Source organism: Protobothrops mucrosquamatus, unplaced genomic scaffold, assembly GCF_001527695.2.
Source record: "Protobothrops mucrosquamatus isolate PMUCROS unplaced genomic scaffold, P.Mucros_1.0 scaffold253, whole genome shotgun sequence".
Lineage (NCBI taxonomy): Eukaryota > Metazoa > Chordata > Lepidosauria > Squamata > Viperidae > Protobothrops > Protobothrops mucrosquamatus.
In genome coordinates, this window is record NW_015386601.1 from 81,185 (window position 1) to 99,654 (window position 18,470).

Here is an 18,470-nt window from a genome sequence, read left to right on the forward strand (position 1 = left end):
ATTGGTTATAAAAAGCAAAAACTTTTCTGATTAGTGCTCTCCATCTTCTCTGCTGTCTAAAGGAGAGTTGAGTGCCCAGCATATATTCTTTGATCAAAGAAAAATAAAGCTGTATTCTGATTCAGAGGCCTCGTGTTTAGAGTCTCATTGGGATTTATTTGGATTCTGAGCTGGAAAACCTGACAAAACTGACAAAAACCCAGTAGCTATATTGCAGCAGCTTTTCTACTAATTTCCCAGAAGCTCTGGGCAACAAGTGGGAATTCTGGGGAGCTGTAGATTGTGTGTATGTGTGCCTCTGAAGAGATTATAGGAGAACCATGTTAAGTCTTTGGTGACAAATCAGGAATCTGGTAGCACCTTTTCCAATTAACACATTAAAAGGCGTAAGCTTTCATGTACTGCGGCTCAGTTCATCAGATGCAAACTCCTGATTTTACCTTTAAGATCTGCTTATATGACACACATATTGAACAGAAGGAAGGCAACTGCAACATGCTCCAGTTCCCAGGCTTTTCGTGGGCAACACAGGAGTTGGCAAGCTCCATAAAATTGTAAAAGAACCAACAAAGTACTCCTTTTCAAGTTGGACTCACCATTCTATCCTTTTTCCAAAATTCATGCAAAGATATTATTACCCAATGTTTTAATACCTATTTCCAAATATGTATTATACATTTGAGTTGAAATTTTGTTAAAACATTTGGAAATGGTCTAGATGGTAGTTATCTGTTTGCACCTTTGAATAGCAAGATATAACAATCAAATGTATGTAATATCTCTCCCGATAACCTTAGTACATAACTGACTCAAATCAATCTTCTCATTTTACGATGCCAACATTAGTATTTTGAGGCAAGGATGAATAAACCAGGTGGGCACAACAGATAATATTTCAATTATTTTATTGTTACACTCTCTATACATAATTTTGTAAATGGAGAAATGTATTTAAATAGCTTAACATATCAGAATCATAAAAAAAATCTCAACTGATAAAAATACGCACATTATTTACATTAAATAAATAATCTGAAAATATTTTATGGCTAACATATTTTTTAACATTTTGATTCAATTATTTTTCCCAATTGTAACACAGATATTTTTTTGGAGTATATTAAACAATGCCCATTGTTTAGGTTGCAGCAATATGGACCACTTATTAAATTGCGTGTTATGCACATAACCCCTTACCATTGCTAACTGAATAGTTAATGAAGTATATCTTTCCCACAATTGTAGGCTTAATTAGACACAAAAGACACAAGAAATCTATATATATCAAAATTAAAAGGAACATATGAGAGTGAGTACAACTTAAATACTGTTCAAAATATTTGCTTCCAGAATACTGTGTTAACACCCCAAATTAATTTAAAGAGGTCACAAACTAAATAACGTATCAAGATTGGGGGGGGACCATACAAATTTCTGGTATAAAATGTTGAGTGCCATTATTATTTTTTAAATGTAAAGAAATCACTATTAACAGAATTTGAAATGTTACGGACAATCTTCAACAGAATTCATTTAAAAAAGAAAAAACTGCTTTACTTTCTAGCTAAGGTGCTCCTGAATATTTTTCCATGATGCAGAACTCCAATCACCCTTAATTCTTGTTGGAAGTTACATTAGTTGGATGTATTGTGTATATCAGGACAGATGCGTGTGTAGGGTGTACATGTGTGTGTATGCTTCAACTGTGGCAAGGAAGATACATTAGAGTTGGAATATGACATTTTCAGTTGCTACTTGTGTATTAATATGCATATTCATTACTCACAACTGCCTACAAATATTTTGGCCTCTGGATAATTAGCAAAAGAAGTGATCCTTGGAAAGTCACTTCATGCTATATTTTGTTCTTTAAATTCAGACATTTGTTTCAAATTACTTTGTACTAACTAAATACTAATACTGCTGCTTAAGTAATGAATAATTAAGGAATGTGCTTTTTCACTGATATCAAAGCTAATGACTTTTACTCAATAGCCATAAATAAATAAATAAATAAAATGAATATAAACAGAATAAAAACTTGGTTATAAACATTAATTTATTCAAATGATTATCTGGTTTCATATAAAAAAAATTATTACTTCAGACAAATTTAAACAAGACTAGCCACAAAAGCAGATTTAAGATTTTAATTTCCCCATGAAAAATCCAACCTACAACCTAGTCCACACATGCATCAACTGTCTCTAAGCCAGAATTTAATGACTTCCTGGAATGCTGTAATTTTCCCTAGGCTATGAAAAATAGTGTAGGTTTAAGGCTCCTGGCTGCAGCCAGAAGAGTAATCAAAAAGGAAAACTTACATCAATTCAACCAACAACTTGGGCTCAAGCCAAGTGGTAGACAATCAGTAAGGCTACAAATTTATCTGCTTAATGACACATCTTTTTTTAATGTAGTAAACATTTTGTATTTACAAAAAATACTAAAAAGTGCTTACTCTCAATTTGTAAAAGTACCCAAATCTTTACCCATGAAGTCTAATTTGCCACCCACCCATATCCTCCTCATACCTCCTCCTGTTTCTTTTCTTGTTCAGAGCATCTACCACAACTGCAAATGTTTTGTGGTGCCAAAGGAACTACTGTTTTAACAGCCTAATTTATTAATACAACCTGAGTATGTGCAGCACAGCAACATCAATAGTACATTCCTCGAATGGCGCTAAAATTAAAAGAAACTAGGATAATGTTTTTATCAAGTAGCTATTAATTATTGAATTAAAATAAAATCTGATCAAAAACATCCCAATATTTTGCTGTGACAAAAAGAGAGAATGGAATGAGTTAAAGGCATATTTTAAAGTAACACCTAGTGGTTTGAGACTGACACTCAACCACAGAGGTTCCACTTGAGAAAAAATTTACCTTTGGGGCACATATATATTTGAACCTGAACTTTTCTGAAATTTGTTTCAAGCCTAAATTAGAATTCAGAAAGAGAAGAAGCCCTCCAATAAAATATCAGACCATACAAAAACTGTACAACATTAAAACAGGGCTCCAAATGACCATATGGGATGTATGAAATGATTAAAATAATCAAAATACTGCTCAACAGAAAGTTGCAAAATAAATCCAGTGCGTAACAAATCACACAATATACAATAACGCTTACAAAATAAACTCCTACCACAGGGGCAGCACTATTAACAGTCTCACTTGGTTCCTCATGATTAAAGACAACAGAATCAAAACTGCAATTGGCGGGGCCAGTAGGCCCCCTATGATTAAGACCATTGTTTTGACTGTTCACAAAAGCCACTGCCTAATCAGTGCATCAATACAATGCCGCGTAATTTCTGACAAGCTCCCCCTTGGTCCCAGACCTGTCCACTTCAGGTTTCGTGAAAGTTAACATTCTGATTCGGAAAACTGAATGCTTCTTCCACTGCGGTGCTGGCATCTCAAGGGCAAATTCACATGGCAAGAAAGCCTAGCTATGAAGGCTGTAGCAGAAGACCCTTGAGCTGCTGATGTCAGAAGTGAGCTGAGGATGAGAATGGAGAAAGACAGTCCTCTGTTATATCCTTTTTGAATCAGAAGAAATCATTCCGTTGCACCACTTTATCTTAGCAGTTCAAGCCCAGGCCTGTCCAGTGATCTGGTACCATCAAAAAGTACTTATCCATTGCTTCACAAAATCTAGTACGGTACAATTCCGGAGATACCACAGTTGGCATTTTACCTAATAATGCAAATGAAGAAAAAGATCCTTGAAAATGTTATAATAAATAATACTTTTAAAACATCCAATATTTGGCAGCTGGGAAAGGAGGAAAATGCAATCAATATTGATTAGGAAATTTTTTTAGACCTACCTTGTCCTCCTAAGATCCCTGTTGACTTCACCACCATTTCAAGTTTTTTATCCCAAGTAAATGTGCGAATGTAATCTGATGTAAAAAAGTACATAGCATTAGGTAATTACACAAAGAACATTTTGGTAAAATAGGATATCTTTATTGCCTTTCCTAGGCATTATGAGACTGCAACCAAATTCTAGTAGTTTGCCAAAATGCCTTTTAAAGTATAAATTATACTTAAACTATAAATTTTATACAGTAACAATTCATTACACTCAAGTGATACTTAGCGAAGTTGTCTCCAGTGCATACTTCTGACCTTCATTAAAATAAAACATGTTTTACAATGGGCAACAAAGATGAAGCCAAGCCTGAAAGTCTTCCCATTTTACAACATAGCCACCACAAGGAGACTATTCCTCAGGGTTATATATTGAGAATAGGCTCCAAGGAATTTGATATACAGGACCAGAATTTGAAGGGTTTAACAAATGTTAACTGAAGAAATATGTGTTTTGAGTTAAATGAAACAAACATTATCAAGTTTATGAAATTTATATAAATAAGCCAAATCTTGAATACATTGCTGTAATCTAACTACAGGTATTCCTTGAGTTACGAATGTAATGGAACCTGCCAGTTCCATTCGTAATTCAAGGATTCGTAGAAGTGAATCGCATACCTTGAATGCGATCACTCCCTGCTTTCACCCACGCATTCACTAATTGAATGTGTGGGTCGCTAAGTGCACATGAGGTATCTCATGGGGGGGGAAGGCCATGGGGGGGGGCTTAGGAAACAGGCCACTTGTTTAAGACCACCCAAGGCCTCTCCGGACCCATTGAGATACCTCATGCAATTGCTTCCCCTCCCATCCTGCCACACTGGGTCACTTAACTTGTGAGGATCTGTCTCCTCTCTGCCGCATTTTTTTTTGATGATTTCTCTTCCAGCATCCGATTGGCTTGCAAATGCTTTTCATGTGCCGAGAGTGAAATGTTCTGGGCAACGTGATCTCACTCAGGCCGCAAGATCATGGTGCCCAGAAGCTTCCAGTCTCAGTGTAAAAAGTTTGAAAGCAGCGAAATCACGCTGACTCAAAGAGTTCCAGCGGGACTTCCGGTTTGCCATCACGGCCTGGGCAGAAGCATGGAGGTGAGCCTCGTCTCCAGCGTCTGGTTTTATCTCGCTGGGGGACCCTGGAAAGGGTCAAAAGTCACCCTGTAGGGGCAATGAGCAAGGAGAGGACCCCTGCTTGATTGCGGAAGGGGGGCACCCCTTCCTCTTGACCTGGGGCAGCTCTTCAAACCGACGGGGAAAAGACCAGCTATGGCTCGTCACTAAGCTGCTGACAGCCGAAGTCAAATTTACTACCAAGTACTTTGAAAGCAGATGAAACTGGGTGAGATCTTATCTTCTCTTTACCCTAAGTACTTTCTTCCTGTAAAAGCTCTTTGAAGTATCTTCCCCCTGTGAGGAGAGAGGGAAGGGAATTTCTATTCCACCATCTAAGAACAGCGGCGTCTGAGTACCCAGGGGAATCAAAGCATTAAAAAGAACAACTTTAATCTAATTGGATTTATATGTTTCTGAAACTTGGGGACCAAACATTTTCCTATTTTTACTGGAGACTCTTGTTTTTATCTACAAAAGAGAAATATAATTGGAAAAAGAATTAGAAAAATTCAGGACTTAAAAAACCTTAAATGGCACCAGTGACATCTTGTGGTGAAGCTTGGTATGGCAATTTGTTATTTCCCAAAAAGAGACTTGGCTCAAAGCCCAGAACGTAGATAAGATTTTCTTGACCTTGGCACCATCTGCAAGATACCCAATTGTAAGAGAACAGCTGGGCAGTAAAACTGGCCTACTTGAACTGTGAATGTAAACCTTTACTGACTTTTGCTTAACAAATAACTTTTACTAGAAAGACTATTCACAAATAAGTGAAAGAGATGGATGAAGACCAGGAAAAAAATCTTTCTATGTTGAAAGCAATACATGAAACCATTCTTTTAGCTTGTGACTAAATAAGACCTAAAATAAAAGACCAAGATGCCAGCTCAGATGCACAAAGCCAAATTTTGACTACTACCAAAGAACCAATAATGCAGAAGATAACAGAAGAAGCGGGACAACCAAATATTATGACAGAGGACTCAATTGACCAACAAATACAGCTGATGGAAAATCCAGAAAAGGAAGTGACAACATTGAAAATGGAAATGACTTTCTATATAACTCAGAAGGAATTAGAGAAAGAAGTAGAACAGATTGAATTGAAGACAAATATATTAGCGCAAACAAGGGGAACTGGAATAACAGGGAGACAATTTAACAAATACAAATGGGCTAGTCCTTCCAGAAAACGGGCAATCAAATGGTGTCCTTTAATTCAAATAACATATATAAGAATAGAGGGAGATCTATTTGATGATTTAAAGGAACTGGTATGGAAGCCTAGTTGGCAAAAGAAGAAAGCTAGAATAAGGTTGAAAAAATTGGGACTTTAACTCATAAGAGGGGATTTTAGATTGCCAATTAGTGGGTTAAAGGGAGATGTTGAGACAAGGGGAATTTTGGTTATTAGATTTAAAATATTTGGAAACCAGTTGAAAATAAGGATTTTATCGGTTCAATATTTAAAAATTAGATCTAAAAGGGAAAAGAAAATTAAATACTATGAATATGTTTGATTTATTGATTAACCCAGGCAATATATATAATGGTTTTTGATTTATTAAAGGGGATATTGTATTAAGTAGATGATTTAATATGGTGGGAAATAGATAACTCTTAGGAAATAGAACAAGATTATATTTAAATAGATAAAATGTGATCTTAGATATTATAGTTTGTTATATAGTGAAATAAGGGAAATTTTGGTTACCCAAAGTCTGAAAATTATAACTATCAAAGGTTAAATTGGAATATTGGCAAGAAATTAAAAATTGAGTAAAAATCAATAACAGGATATGGATTGTTTATGAACATTGAATGTAACCAAGATATGTATAAGCTAAAAATTTATTGATAAATGTAATAATGATGTCCTTATTGAACTGATATAATTAGAAATGTACCAACCTGAACATGAGACAGTAATTGTTAAGGGGAAAAGAGAAGAAATATTTGATGTTGTAGCCTGAGATTTGTACTAAGATTTTGTTATTGAGCTATTGATTAATCCAGTCAACACGTTGCTTTTTAAATATTCAAAAGTAAAATTGAAAAATTAATAAAATATTATATATATAAAAAGAGTTCCATCGGCTTGCAAACTTTTTATGCAGAGACTGGAAGATCACAAAGCCCAGAACATTTCACTCTTGGCCTGCGAAAAGCATTTGCAAGCTGACAGGATACTTTGAGACAGTGCAATTTCGCTGCCTCAAAGAGTCTCATCGGCTTGCAAAATATTTATGTGGAGACTGGAAGCTTCTGGACACCATGATCTTGCGGCCTAAAGTCCTGCGAGATCAAGGTGCTCAGAACATTTCACTCTTGGCGCGTGAAAAGCATTTGCAAACCAATTGGATGCTGGAAGAGAAATTATCAAAGAAACCGCAGCAGAAAGGAGACAGATTCTCACAAGGTAAGTGACCGGGCATGGCAGGATGAGAGGGGGGAAGCAATTGTAGGGAGCAAGGGCGGAATAGGCAGGGTGAATGTTGCAGTATCTCTGTGGTCAGTCCTAAGGGTGAACAACTGCTGTGGTGCTGCAACATACGTAATTTCGGGATTGTACTGTAAACACTAGGGGACGCTTATCGCGTAACTTCAAACAGGTGCTAATTGAACTGTTGTAACTCACAGATTATCTGTATAGGTGGTCCTTGACTTACAATCACCTAAGTTAAGATGGACCCCCCCCCGACAACCCGGTCCCAAACTTATGGCCACTGCAGCCTCCCCACAATCGTTTGCTCTTACAACTGAGTGCAGCAAAGCTGCAGCGACACTCCCCCCGAATCCCCACAGGCCTTGCTTCACTGGGCTTCATAATCTCCTCCTCACTTACTTTTCAAAGATCTCTGGTGTTCCAGAGCTTGGGTTAGGGAAGGAGGCCAGGCTGCTCTGTTGTTAGGTTATGTGGCATGATCCCAGAAGTGGCCATTTTTAGGATACCTGCATTGAATTGTGGCCACTTGGAAAATGGCAGCCACGTGGCTCAGCAACAGAGCGGCTTTCTTTGCTTCACTAATCCGAGCTCCAGAGATCTTTGAAAGATAAGTGCGGAGTGGGTGACATGGAGTGAGTAGGGATGTGTGGGATCTTGTGAGGTGGGAAGCAGGGCCAAAGCCTGTGGGGACCTCAAGGGTGGAATATAGAGCAAAGGATGCCTCAGGAAGTGGGGATGGCCTTGAGAGGCCTGGGGCAAGGCCTGCGCTAGGCCTTCCAGGTCCTTTCTCAGGGGCCCTGAGGTACCTCAAGCTCTGCTTAACGACCTGCTTGTTCATTTAATGACTGTACTAGGGGAAGCAGGATGGGAGGATTATGAGGTGATCTTGTGGGCACTTCACTTAACAGCCATCATGACTTCTGACCATAAAACGTAGGCTACATTTCAGTTGTGAATCAAGGACTACCTGTATTTGATTGGAGTATTGTCAAGATTGATTTACAGCATAATTTCTAAAGAATCATTTCTCACTCCATCACTTTCCTTGTAACACTTTTTGATATAATAGAGATAGTCAAGTTATAGGCCACAACTGATCTAAACAGAATATCAGCCAACCCAAATAATTTGCCTTATGTAAATAACTGTTTAATGGACAATCACACCTTGGTAATTTGCAGACAAAGATAACATACCGATAATTCCAACAACAAGTTCATTAGTGGTATCATCCCTGCCCACGAGAAGAGAATAATCGATTATGAGATGGCTGGAGAGGAAGTACGAATCGCTGTGGATGGAAGCCTTCAACACAGCCTTGGAGTGAGAACGGATGTACAAGGGATTATCACGCACCAACTTCAACAAATTTTCATCCAGCAGAACCACATCACAACTTTCTTTTCCTGTGTCAGTTTTCACATTTCTATTTCGCAGAGAACCTTTCAGGTCAAAAACCTAATAGTAAAAGGAAACAATACACTAATTTAACAGAGGGAGAATTTTTCAGAATTCTGAATTCAAAAGGAAGAGTTAATTTATTTAATTTAAAAAATCTGTAGTATACATATTACAGGATTTGTAATTTATAAGCTTGGCAAATTTCTAAAAAGCATAATAACCTCGTGAGAGCAGCAGTGTGTACATTTAATAAATATTTTAATAAATAAATGTAATTCTCATTCATGCCAGATTTAATATTGTACTAATTGTACAACTCTCTCAACTAAAAGCTCACATGGCTACTTCTGATACCACAACATCCTTTATTTAGAACTTATTTAAATCTCTGTTAGATTATCAGTGCAATCTTTACCGGTTATGTCTATGTCTTTTCACTGATAAAATGATCAGAACATTTCTTGGTAAAACTTAGCTTCCTAGCTGTGATGGGGAGACTGATTCGGTCTGCCCTGCGGTGTTCTGGAATTTCCAATGATTAGGGAGCAGATACACCCCTGCTTCAATGTGAGAAAGTGCTACTGAACCCATAATCCTGCTTGCTCTTTGACAATGAAGGCAGCAAAAAGTGCTTATTTCATTGCTTCCATCACAGCCTCAAGTAGTGATTCAACAGAACTATTCTAAATAGCCTTGGGATCAGTATCATTTGCTCCCATCAATTTTATTTTCCAGTCTTCACACTTCTGATAGGGTAGTTTTTCAGAATAATTTAGGGATAGAACCGTGACTGTTATAGGTGGCAGCCAGGAACCAAATGTCCAATGCTTGGTTGGTGAAGTTCATAAGATCAGTTCCACTTTTTTCAGCCTACAAATATGGACAAAATGCTTGTAGTGATTCATTTGATCACCTTCTCCTTTGTCCAGGGACTGTTAATATGCATCATTTCATAAGTGGACAATGGCTTCTGCCTTTAAAGGGCCAAATGAATGAACCTTCCTGAAAAGAAAAGAACCTCTCTGGTCCCAGAGGACTGCAAATGTTGCTCAGTTTATACAGCAGCAATAAACTGACTACATGCCCATCTGTGTTTTTAGATCTGTTCTACTTTGAATTCCAGCCTGGTTACAGGGCAAAAGTGGCTTTGATCACTCTGACCTATAATGGGAAGGTGAGGCAGAGAATATAACATCTCTATTCTATTACTTCTCATGGTATTCATAGAATAGAATAGAATAGAATAGAATAGAATAGAATAGAATAGAATAGATCTCCTTGGAGATCTTCTAGTCCAGCTCAAGCAGGAGAACCTATACCATCTCAGACAGGTGAATGTCTAGTCTCTTCTTTAAAATCTCCAGTGATGGAACGCCCACGATTTCTGAAGGCAGAACATTTCTTGCAAAACATCCCATAGATTGGGGGCACTTTCAGTCATCAATTCCATTCCTCTCTGTGTGACGGATTCCAGGGAACAATATTGGCAATCTTGTTATGGAGAATCTCAAAGTATCATCCTCTTTCTAGTGCTGTTCAGAGTCTACATGAAGCCACTTGATGTGGTTATTAAAGAATTTGGAGGATATGCTAACCATAGTCAGGGCTATTTCTCTGAATGAAGTGGAGCCTTGCATAATCCAATCTGTCCTTAACTGTGATGGTGGATTGGATGAACTAAAGCTAAAATCCAACAAAAGGACTAAAGGTAAGTGGTTCCAAAGTCTAGGAATGAAGAAAATGCTCTAGTGGAGGACATGTTCCTCTGAAAGAACCCAGTTGCAGCTAATGATATTCTCGAATCCCTCATTGTCATTAGAGGAACAGGTGATCTTCATATCTAGGAATGCTGACTGTCAACTTCCCTTCCTGGTCTGGGAAAGTTTGGCCACAATGATTTATACACTGATAACCTCTAGAATGGATTACCCTATTATATTCTAAGTGGGGCTGCCCTTGTAATTGGTTCAAAAACCACTTCAGGATTCCATGCAAAAAGCAGTGGATAAATAACTAAATACCTTTTATATGCTGCATTGAGGTAGGACATGTCATAATTTCCTACCAAAGCAATTAAACTGGAACAGAACTCCCTGATGGAGATCCATTACAGAGGAAAACATTGCAGGTAATTCCTCAATATTCTCAAGTATAACAAGTTGCTATTGAAAGCAATAGTCTTATTAAATCTTCCATAGCAACCCAGAAGAAAAACAACACTTCCCATTTCTGTAACAAAACACTTATTCACCTGAGCCATTTTTCTGCCATAGAAGAGGTTTTCCATGACCAGCAGATCAAGCTTCTTTTCTGTGTTGTTCTGAGAGTTTTTATAGCCTATTCGATAAACCCCAAGAATCTTGGCCAAAGCTGTGGGTTTCTGAAATAAAGTGTTAATTTATTCACCAGTTGCTCTAGGTTCTACTCTCCAATGCAAATGTTTATCTAGATTTAGTAAGAAAGAATACAGACACAAGTTAAAAAATATATAAAGAATTACACAAAGTCAACACTGTCTTCCTTCAAAAGGCATTCTCAGTTGATATTACTCAAAGGTAAGTCAGTAAATAAGTAAATAAGCTATGTTTATTTCTGTCGTATATTTCTACTTAATCCTGATGCTTCCTCTTGGTTTTTTAAAGGCAAGGGATAAAATATTCCACAAATCTTACCTTTTGTTGAACGGCATTAGTAATGTATGTGAAGTAATGCGGGGCAAAGTCAAGAAAGGACTGGACTTCCAGGCGAGGCATTTGTTTCAAGATGAATCGGTCATCTAAAGAAGAAAATATGTTGATCTACTGTATGAAGACGTAACTGCAATTCCTCCAAACATCACCAGTGAAAACTGTATCACAGAAGGATTTCTCTGACCCAAGTTTTATCTCTAGTTACTGAGATGTCATCTCAGAGTTGTTCACATGCCATAACAAGGAAGAGCCCAGGTCTATGAGGTATTGAGAAGGTATCTACCTTCAGTCACATAAAAAGCAGCTCCTGATTTCCCTCCTCTTGCCTGCCAAGGCAGTGAGTGAGAGAGAGAATGGATAAAATCTTCTTCACTACTTCCAAGAATCACTTCACGCATTTTATGGAACTCCCCTGCATAGTAAATCCTGCAGTAAAACTTGGCATTAGCATCGGAGAATTCTGCAAAAACACACAAAATAAATATTTTATTTTTTTAATGGATTAAATAAAGGAAGTTCCATTTTCTAGATTAGATGCTTACATTATTTTCCTAACTCAGACCGGAGGATGATCTATGTGGTTCATCAGAACTTTTTTATTTCAACTGTGCAATAGTAATCTGCGGTATGTGAGTGTATGTATACATACAAAGAGAGAAACAGGAGATTATGGAAATTGGGACTTTCTTCAAGCAAAAGATGTTTTTGATAATTGAGCTATAGACCTGAGGTCCCTTTTATTCATGAAAAAAATGGCTAAGTATGGAGGGGAAAGTATTACTTGTCATAAATAGTCATTTATATGAATTGCAATCAAAAAGTATGAAAAGGAATCTCAGTATTTGCAGAACTGAACTTTATGTGCTCATTCCTTTTCTTCTTACTCTACTGCATTTTTTAGAAAAGATTTTGAAGCAAGAACAACGATTTCTGTATTCATGTAGCCGCAGCATTTAAACTGTGCTACACAAATTATTTTAAGAGTACATGTAATCAATAGAAGAGAATTTGTGTAGCTCAGGATTGAACTCAGGATTGAACACCTTGGTGTTCTATTTGCTTGCAGATGCTTCATTATCCAACGAGGGAATATCATCAGTGCGAGTGAGTGTGGGGTTTGCTTCCTGTTTATATGCAATAGCTTGCCTTGCCTGTGTTGGTGGGGGTATAGTTTCTCCTGGTAGTTTCTTGATTAAGGCATAATTTTCTGCCTGATTATTTGCCTGGTGTTAATATCTGCTTATCTGGGTTGACTGCTAGACTGCTTTTTTTCTTCCTTCTTAGCTTTTCTCCAAATGGTACTGTTCTCAAATAGCATAGTGCTGTTTTTCAAATTGTGGGCAGTCTTCTTGTGAAATTTCAGAAGGCCTCAGAAACCTTCCAAAGCACCACAAGTACAGAATGCACTAATTAGAGAATGGTGTGTGCTATTTGAAGAACAGCATAGATGCTTTGGGAAGATGGCCTGGCAAGCCAACAGCCAGGACACACCTCTAGGAAGAAAGGTTAGGAAGTATGTCAGGTGGATCTGTTTGGGACTGCAAAATGTTGGGGCTGTGTGCTGTGATGGCCGGCTGTGGTACATGGTTGAGATGTCACTGGTGGAACAGGACCTGAAGTAGTGGCCTAGAGTGTGTGTGTGTGGGTGGCAATTGGCTAAGACTACTGAAGGCCCCATGCCTATATTTTAGCCTCAGTGATGAGGCCGCTGAGGAGTGCCATTGTGTACAATAGTTAAAACGGAGTTGAAATGCCCCTGCAGTCAGTGGATGGGCTGACAAGCATCCAAACATCCAGACCACAGGAGTACTGCAATGGCCATAATTTCTAGGCCAATCATAAATACTATTTATTCAGCACCATGTCATTTAAAAAGATTGCTGAATGAATGGTTGTTAACCAAGGACTATCTGTAATATCTTCTGAAATGGCTATAAAATGAATTTTATGAGATTGTTTTTTAGTGGCTCATGCAAGTATACATATGATAGGTCTTCAAATACTATTCTGAGTTTTGATGATGATGTAACTTGTTAATTGTTATCTTGTTAGTATACTAGTACCTATAGTCTTCTGTTCCATATTGCCTAATATAATCTGTTACCTGCATTTCAAATCACATATGGGCTACATTTCATGAGAATGGAGAGAGCTATATCAGGAAAGGAGGATCTGAATATTGGAATACTGTATTCAATAGCAAAGTCTGAGCAAAGTTACTAAATGAAACACCTCAGTATTCTGACTCCTTGTGGTAATAAGAATAAATAGCAGTGACATAATGAACTAAAGACATCTTACAGAAAAATGACCTGCTCTGCACACAAAAAATATATATACTCCATCTCAATTTCAAGGGTCTGCCAAATTCATCTTGATATCACATGATCAAGATCGGAGTGTGAACCTATAGTTACTTATTAATTTACAAAGAGCTTTGTAGTATGTGTTGTTTTGTTATCTACTTACGAAGTTCAACATGTGGATTTCCAAGCTGCTTCTTTTGTGCATCACTTCCCTCTATTTCATCTGGAAAAATATGAACAAGAAAAATAGACTAAAGATGCACAGAGTGCTTTATCTAGTCTGACAGTTAACTATTTTTGAACTATTACATTTTTCAGGAGTTGCTAGTTTGGCCAATATTAAAACGTGAAGCAAACTCGATCAGTGCTACTACTCGCCATTCATAAATCCTATCTTCCCCCAATCCCAAAACACATTTATTAAACACGGTAATTAATAAATAAAACACAGAGCCACAGCAAATTACAATCAATTTTGGAGGCCTTCTGCTATTAAATGAAACTAACATGAAGAAAAAAAATACTAGAATCCAAAATTATTCTCATTTTATGTGAATTAATCTGCCTAATTTTTCAACTCCATCATTTTGTGTTTTAAAGCATGAAATATGAGTCAAATCCTGACATTATGGATTCAAATTATGTACTTTTTGCCCACATAAATTCAGTCATTCTGAACATTTGTAAATCATGGGAAATAATTTTTAAAGGGACTAGAACTGAAGAGTTTTTAAAGTGACTCCAGCTACCCTTTCTTTCTCTTTTGAGTCTGACACAGCTTCACTAGAGGGGCCAGATATCTTCTACCAGCTTGCTAAGCGATTCTCCTTCTGAAGAGGAGAGCAATTTTTCTTCTCCCTCCCTTCTTGTTTTCAGTGAGAAACAGAGCAAACCAATTATTCAGACTGAAATGGACAGGAAAAAAGCAGAAAGGCAATCCAAAATGAAAAAGATTGCCATTTATTTGAAGGTTTTGCTTTTGGATGTCAATGCGGTCATGTTTACCCCAACCACGTAGTCTCCTCTCCTCCCATTAGGTTTTGCTACTATTAATATCATTTTTCAGAAGATGAAAACTTGTTTGTATTTCATTAATCGAGGAATACTGGGTGGGGAAGAGGAAAGCAAGAATAAAGTTTCTACACTTTTTACCTTGGGTTTCTGCTCCTTGGTTCTCTGCCCCCTCTTTCCCTGTCTGCCCAACTTGGTAGTAGGCACTGTCAGCTCCACGCAAGGTCTCCTTTTTCTGAGAAGATAGATCTGGACTTTTCCCTCCTGTGCCACGGAAGAAGGACAGAACTCCATATGGCTTCTTTGCTAAAGACATGAACACACAAAATATTTGGGGGAGCTCTTTCATCATCTGTCATCAAGCCAAGTGATGCCAGCCTAATTACCCGTTTCTCCATGTCATTTCATAGCAGCTTGGAGAAATTGTATGGAAGTGTTAGGCAAGAACACTATTTTTCAGAATAAAATTTTACCAAACACCAGTGACAAAAAAAATCACCTATTATCTCAGGTTAATAAACAACACAACATCTCTGATTTAATCACAAGATATCTACGGTAATTATCCTGGTTTCCATCTTATTTAAATCAAGAAACCATTCTTCTGCTAGGTGAGAAGCCTGGCTTGTTCCTAATACAGTGCAGATTAAATGATCAGATAATGGCTTAAATGCATTCATTCAAAAAAGTTAAAAAAGTGAGAAACGAAAAGGTAGCATACATATCTTGTCCATACTTTGACTCATTAAACTGCTTTAGGACTGCACAGATCTTTATCATCAAAGTAACAATGAGCAATAAATCCTGCCATTGAACTGGTCCACTTAAACTTACATAATTGATTTGTTACTGTAAACAAAGAAATACTCTCCATTTAGAGGGAAAATGCTCCCTAATGCAGCCTTCTCCCAGATAGGCAGAAATATGAAAAGCAAGTCCTATAAAGGGAAGGAGAAAACACCGACTCTGATTTTCCTTGGAGAATTGGCAACAAAGGAGTGATATGATAGCACCCTTTGAGGCAATCATTTAGAAGAAGGGTAATATTGAATCAAAGGGCTCCATATACAGAAATATGCAGAAATTAACTGACAGTAAGAACAGAATTATTTATGAGGAAGGGTGGTCCTTATTGCAGGACTTCATGCAGAGACTAGAAGGCTATCTGTTGGAGTTGGTCTACTGCTGCTCCTTACTAATGATTTTGTTGAGATACAAATCCTGATTATTCCTATGAGGTAGCACTTAACACATTCAAATTCTTTCTATACATTATTGTCTAATGCAGAGGTCCCCAACCTTTTGGGCACCGGTGCCCTGAAGAAAGGTTTTTCCGCGGACCAGAGAGGGTGTGGTTTTGAATATTGCCTGCATCCCAAGGATGGAGCTTTGCTTGTTTGTGAGGCCCATTTGCTGGCATGCTGTGGACCGATGCCGGTCCAAGGACTAGGGGTTGGGGACCCTTGGTCTAACATACATGCATGGGAAGTTATAGGAAGACAAACTCCAAATGAACATCAGGAAAACATCCTAACATTAAAAGCAGCTTGAGATATGAAACCAATTATCAAGAAAGTTGGTTGGTTCCCGTGACTGGATGGGGTGAAGAGGACGACAGGATAGGGGAGGATCTGCAGGGGATCCTTTAATTTTGATTCCTGAACTGAGCCAGTAAAGTACTGTTTTTCTAAGAATGCATTAAATACTAGTAGCATATCTTTAAAAGAAAAAGTGAATTAATTATAGCAGGGGGCAGTATCTAGCCAACCTTGACTGATTTAAAAAAACCTAAGCAAAACTGGATCTGATTAATACTTATATGGAAGATCAACAGACAACAAAGAGTGTAGATTAGGCTGGGAAGTTGGAAAGATCTCCTAAAAGAAGGTAACAGTAAAGATATTTTAGCAAATAGAAAAAAGATGTCAAGTTCAATTCAAAGGCTTCTTTTCTATATAATGAAATGCAGTTTTAGCACACCCTGTGAGATTAATGAATCAATAGGCCTCACTGATTTTATTAAATGATCTTATTAAATTTATTGAAACAATATTTCCATTAGATTTGTTGTGGGGTTAGAACAGAACTTTAGATAAATTAGAGAACAATATACTGAAGTTTTCAGGATCTGATTTTCCTTATTTGAACAAGTTGTTTTCAAGTCCTGCAGTAAGACAGATAAAAGGATACAAACACCCACAAAAATCTTAAATTTCTTACATTGTTCAGCTTCAGTTGTTTGGCTTGCCTGCCCCACATTCGTTTCAGGTAGTCGGACTGGGCTGTTGGTCTTCACTCTGCTCTCAGCCATACTGGAAATCAAAAATAGGTTTTTGGCTACAATTTACTTAAAATCCACCTGATGCAAATGTGATTGCACCAAATATAGAAGCCTAAATTTTGCAGAAGTACCACCCTACATACATATGGGTCATATTTAATTTAGTGAACATAAAAACAGCTTTGCTGAATTAGAAAATGACTCTGTCAAAGCTAGCATACTTTCCCCAACATATGCATTCCTAAAACCCACAAAAGGAGAAAATCTGCTCCCAAGGAGGTTGTCTTGGAGAATGAATGCTATCAAAATGCCACTTCTGAAACTCAGGTTTCATTTGGTTAATAAATAGCTGTCAACAAATCTACAGATAGGCTTCCAGGATCTGATATAATGACATTAGTCTGAACCTGTCATACCTAAAGACGAAGCAGGCATACAAGCAGGGTGGGCAAAAGCTAGGAAACTTGTTTAAGGAGTCAACTTATTAAGGAAACAAAGGAAAACATGTCACAAAAACCAGACCATGTGCTAAAGCCCACCAAAAGAAGGTGGGCCTTAGGATATGGAACCCCTACCCAAGTCCTATCAGTGGCTACTAGATCTGTAAATCAATATGGCAAGAGAAGGTGCCAGTCTTATGGATCAACAAAGCAAGGACTTTGGATCCAAACTTGGCAGCTTCCGTCCCTCTGGCTAGTACCTGGCAGCCTAGTTGAGAATGTAAGTGTGTGTGGATAAGTGTGTAGTGGGATAGGTCTGTGGATGGGTGAGAAAGAGCAAATGTACATTGTACATAAAATGTACATAAAATGTTGGTGTTACTTAAAATTCACTGGGTCTCCATGTTTTGCAAATAATTCAATGTTTGGTAGAAAGTGATTTGAGAGTGGCTGTTGACCAGAGCTGTGAGCAAGTTGAGTGAGTGATCGTCGGTTGAACTGAGTGTAACAATCCAAAGCTTCATATAGTAAATTTCCTGGAAAATCACAGAAGCTAAAGCTATACTGAACATATAAACAGAATGCTGGATTTTGCAAACAGCACAATTTTATATAATACAATATCAAGAGAAAATTTTAGTAAGAATCTAGATCAGCCTTTTTTAACCTACTGCCTTTCCAGATATGCTGGGATTCAACTCCCAGAATTTCCAGTCAAATTTTATTTTTATTTTATTTTATTTATTTATTTAACACTAACTTATATGCCGCCCTTCTCCCCACGGGACTCAGGGCGGCTCACAGCACATTAAAACAACACAAAAACATTTCCCCTATAAAAGCCAATTAAAACCAAATATTTATAGCTGTGACATTATTAAAATCTTTAAAAA

The 18,470-nt window shown here is 37.5% G+C and overlaps 1 protein-coding gene across 1 annotated transcript in view; it reads right to left on the reverse strand.

The window, feature by feature from the left end:
* Positions 1-2,761: 2,761 nt before the first annotated feature.
* The window catches only part of PIKFYVE (phosphoinositide kinase, FYVE-type zinc finger containing), a 91,425-nt gene continuing 75,716 nt past the window's right edge, over positions 2,762-18,470 (reverse strand). Inside the window, exons 34-42 of the mRNA XM_015814458.1 lie at positions 17,077-17,168; positions 14,998-15,162; positions 14,009-14,068; positions 11,823-11,999; positions 11,522-11,625; positions 11,101-11,229; positions 8,645-8,906; positions 3,842-3,916; positions 2,762-3,708 (exon numbers count right to left, since the gene is read on the reverse strand). Of these exons, the coding sequence (XP_015669944.1) occupies positions 3,593-3,708; positions 3,842-3,916; positions 8,645-8,906; positions 11,101-11,229; positions 11,522-11,625; positions 11,823-11,999; positions 14,009-14,068; positions 14,998-15,162; positions 17,077-17,168 (1,180 nt within the window). The 3' untranslated portion in view covers positions 2,762-3,592. The remainder of the gene's footprint in view (positions 3,709-3,841; positions 3,917-8,644; positions 8,907-11,100; positions 11,230-11,521; positions 11,626-11,822; positions 12,000-14,008; positions 14,069-14,997; positions 15,163-17,076; positions 17,169-18,470) is intronic.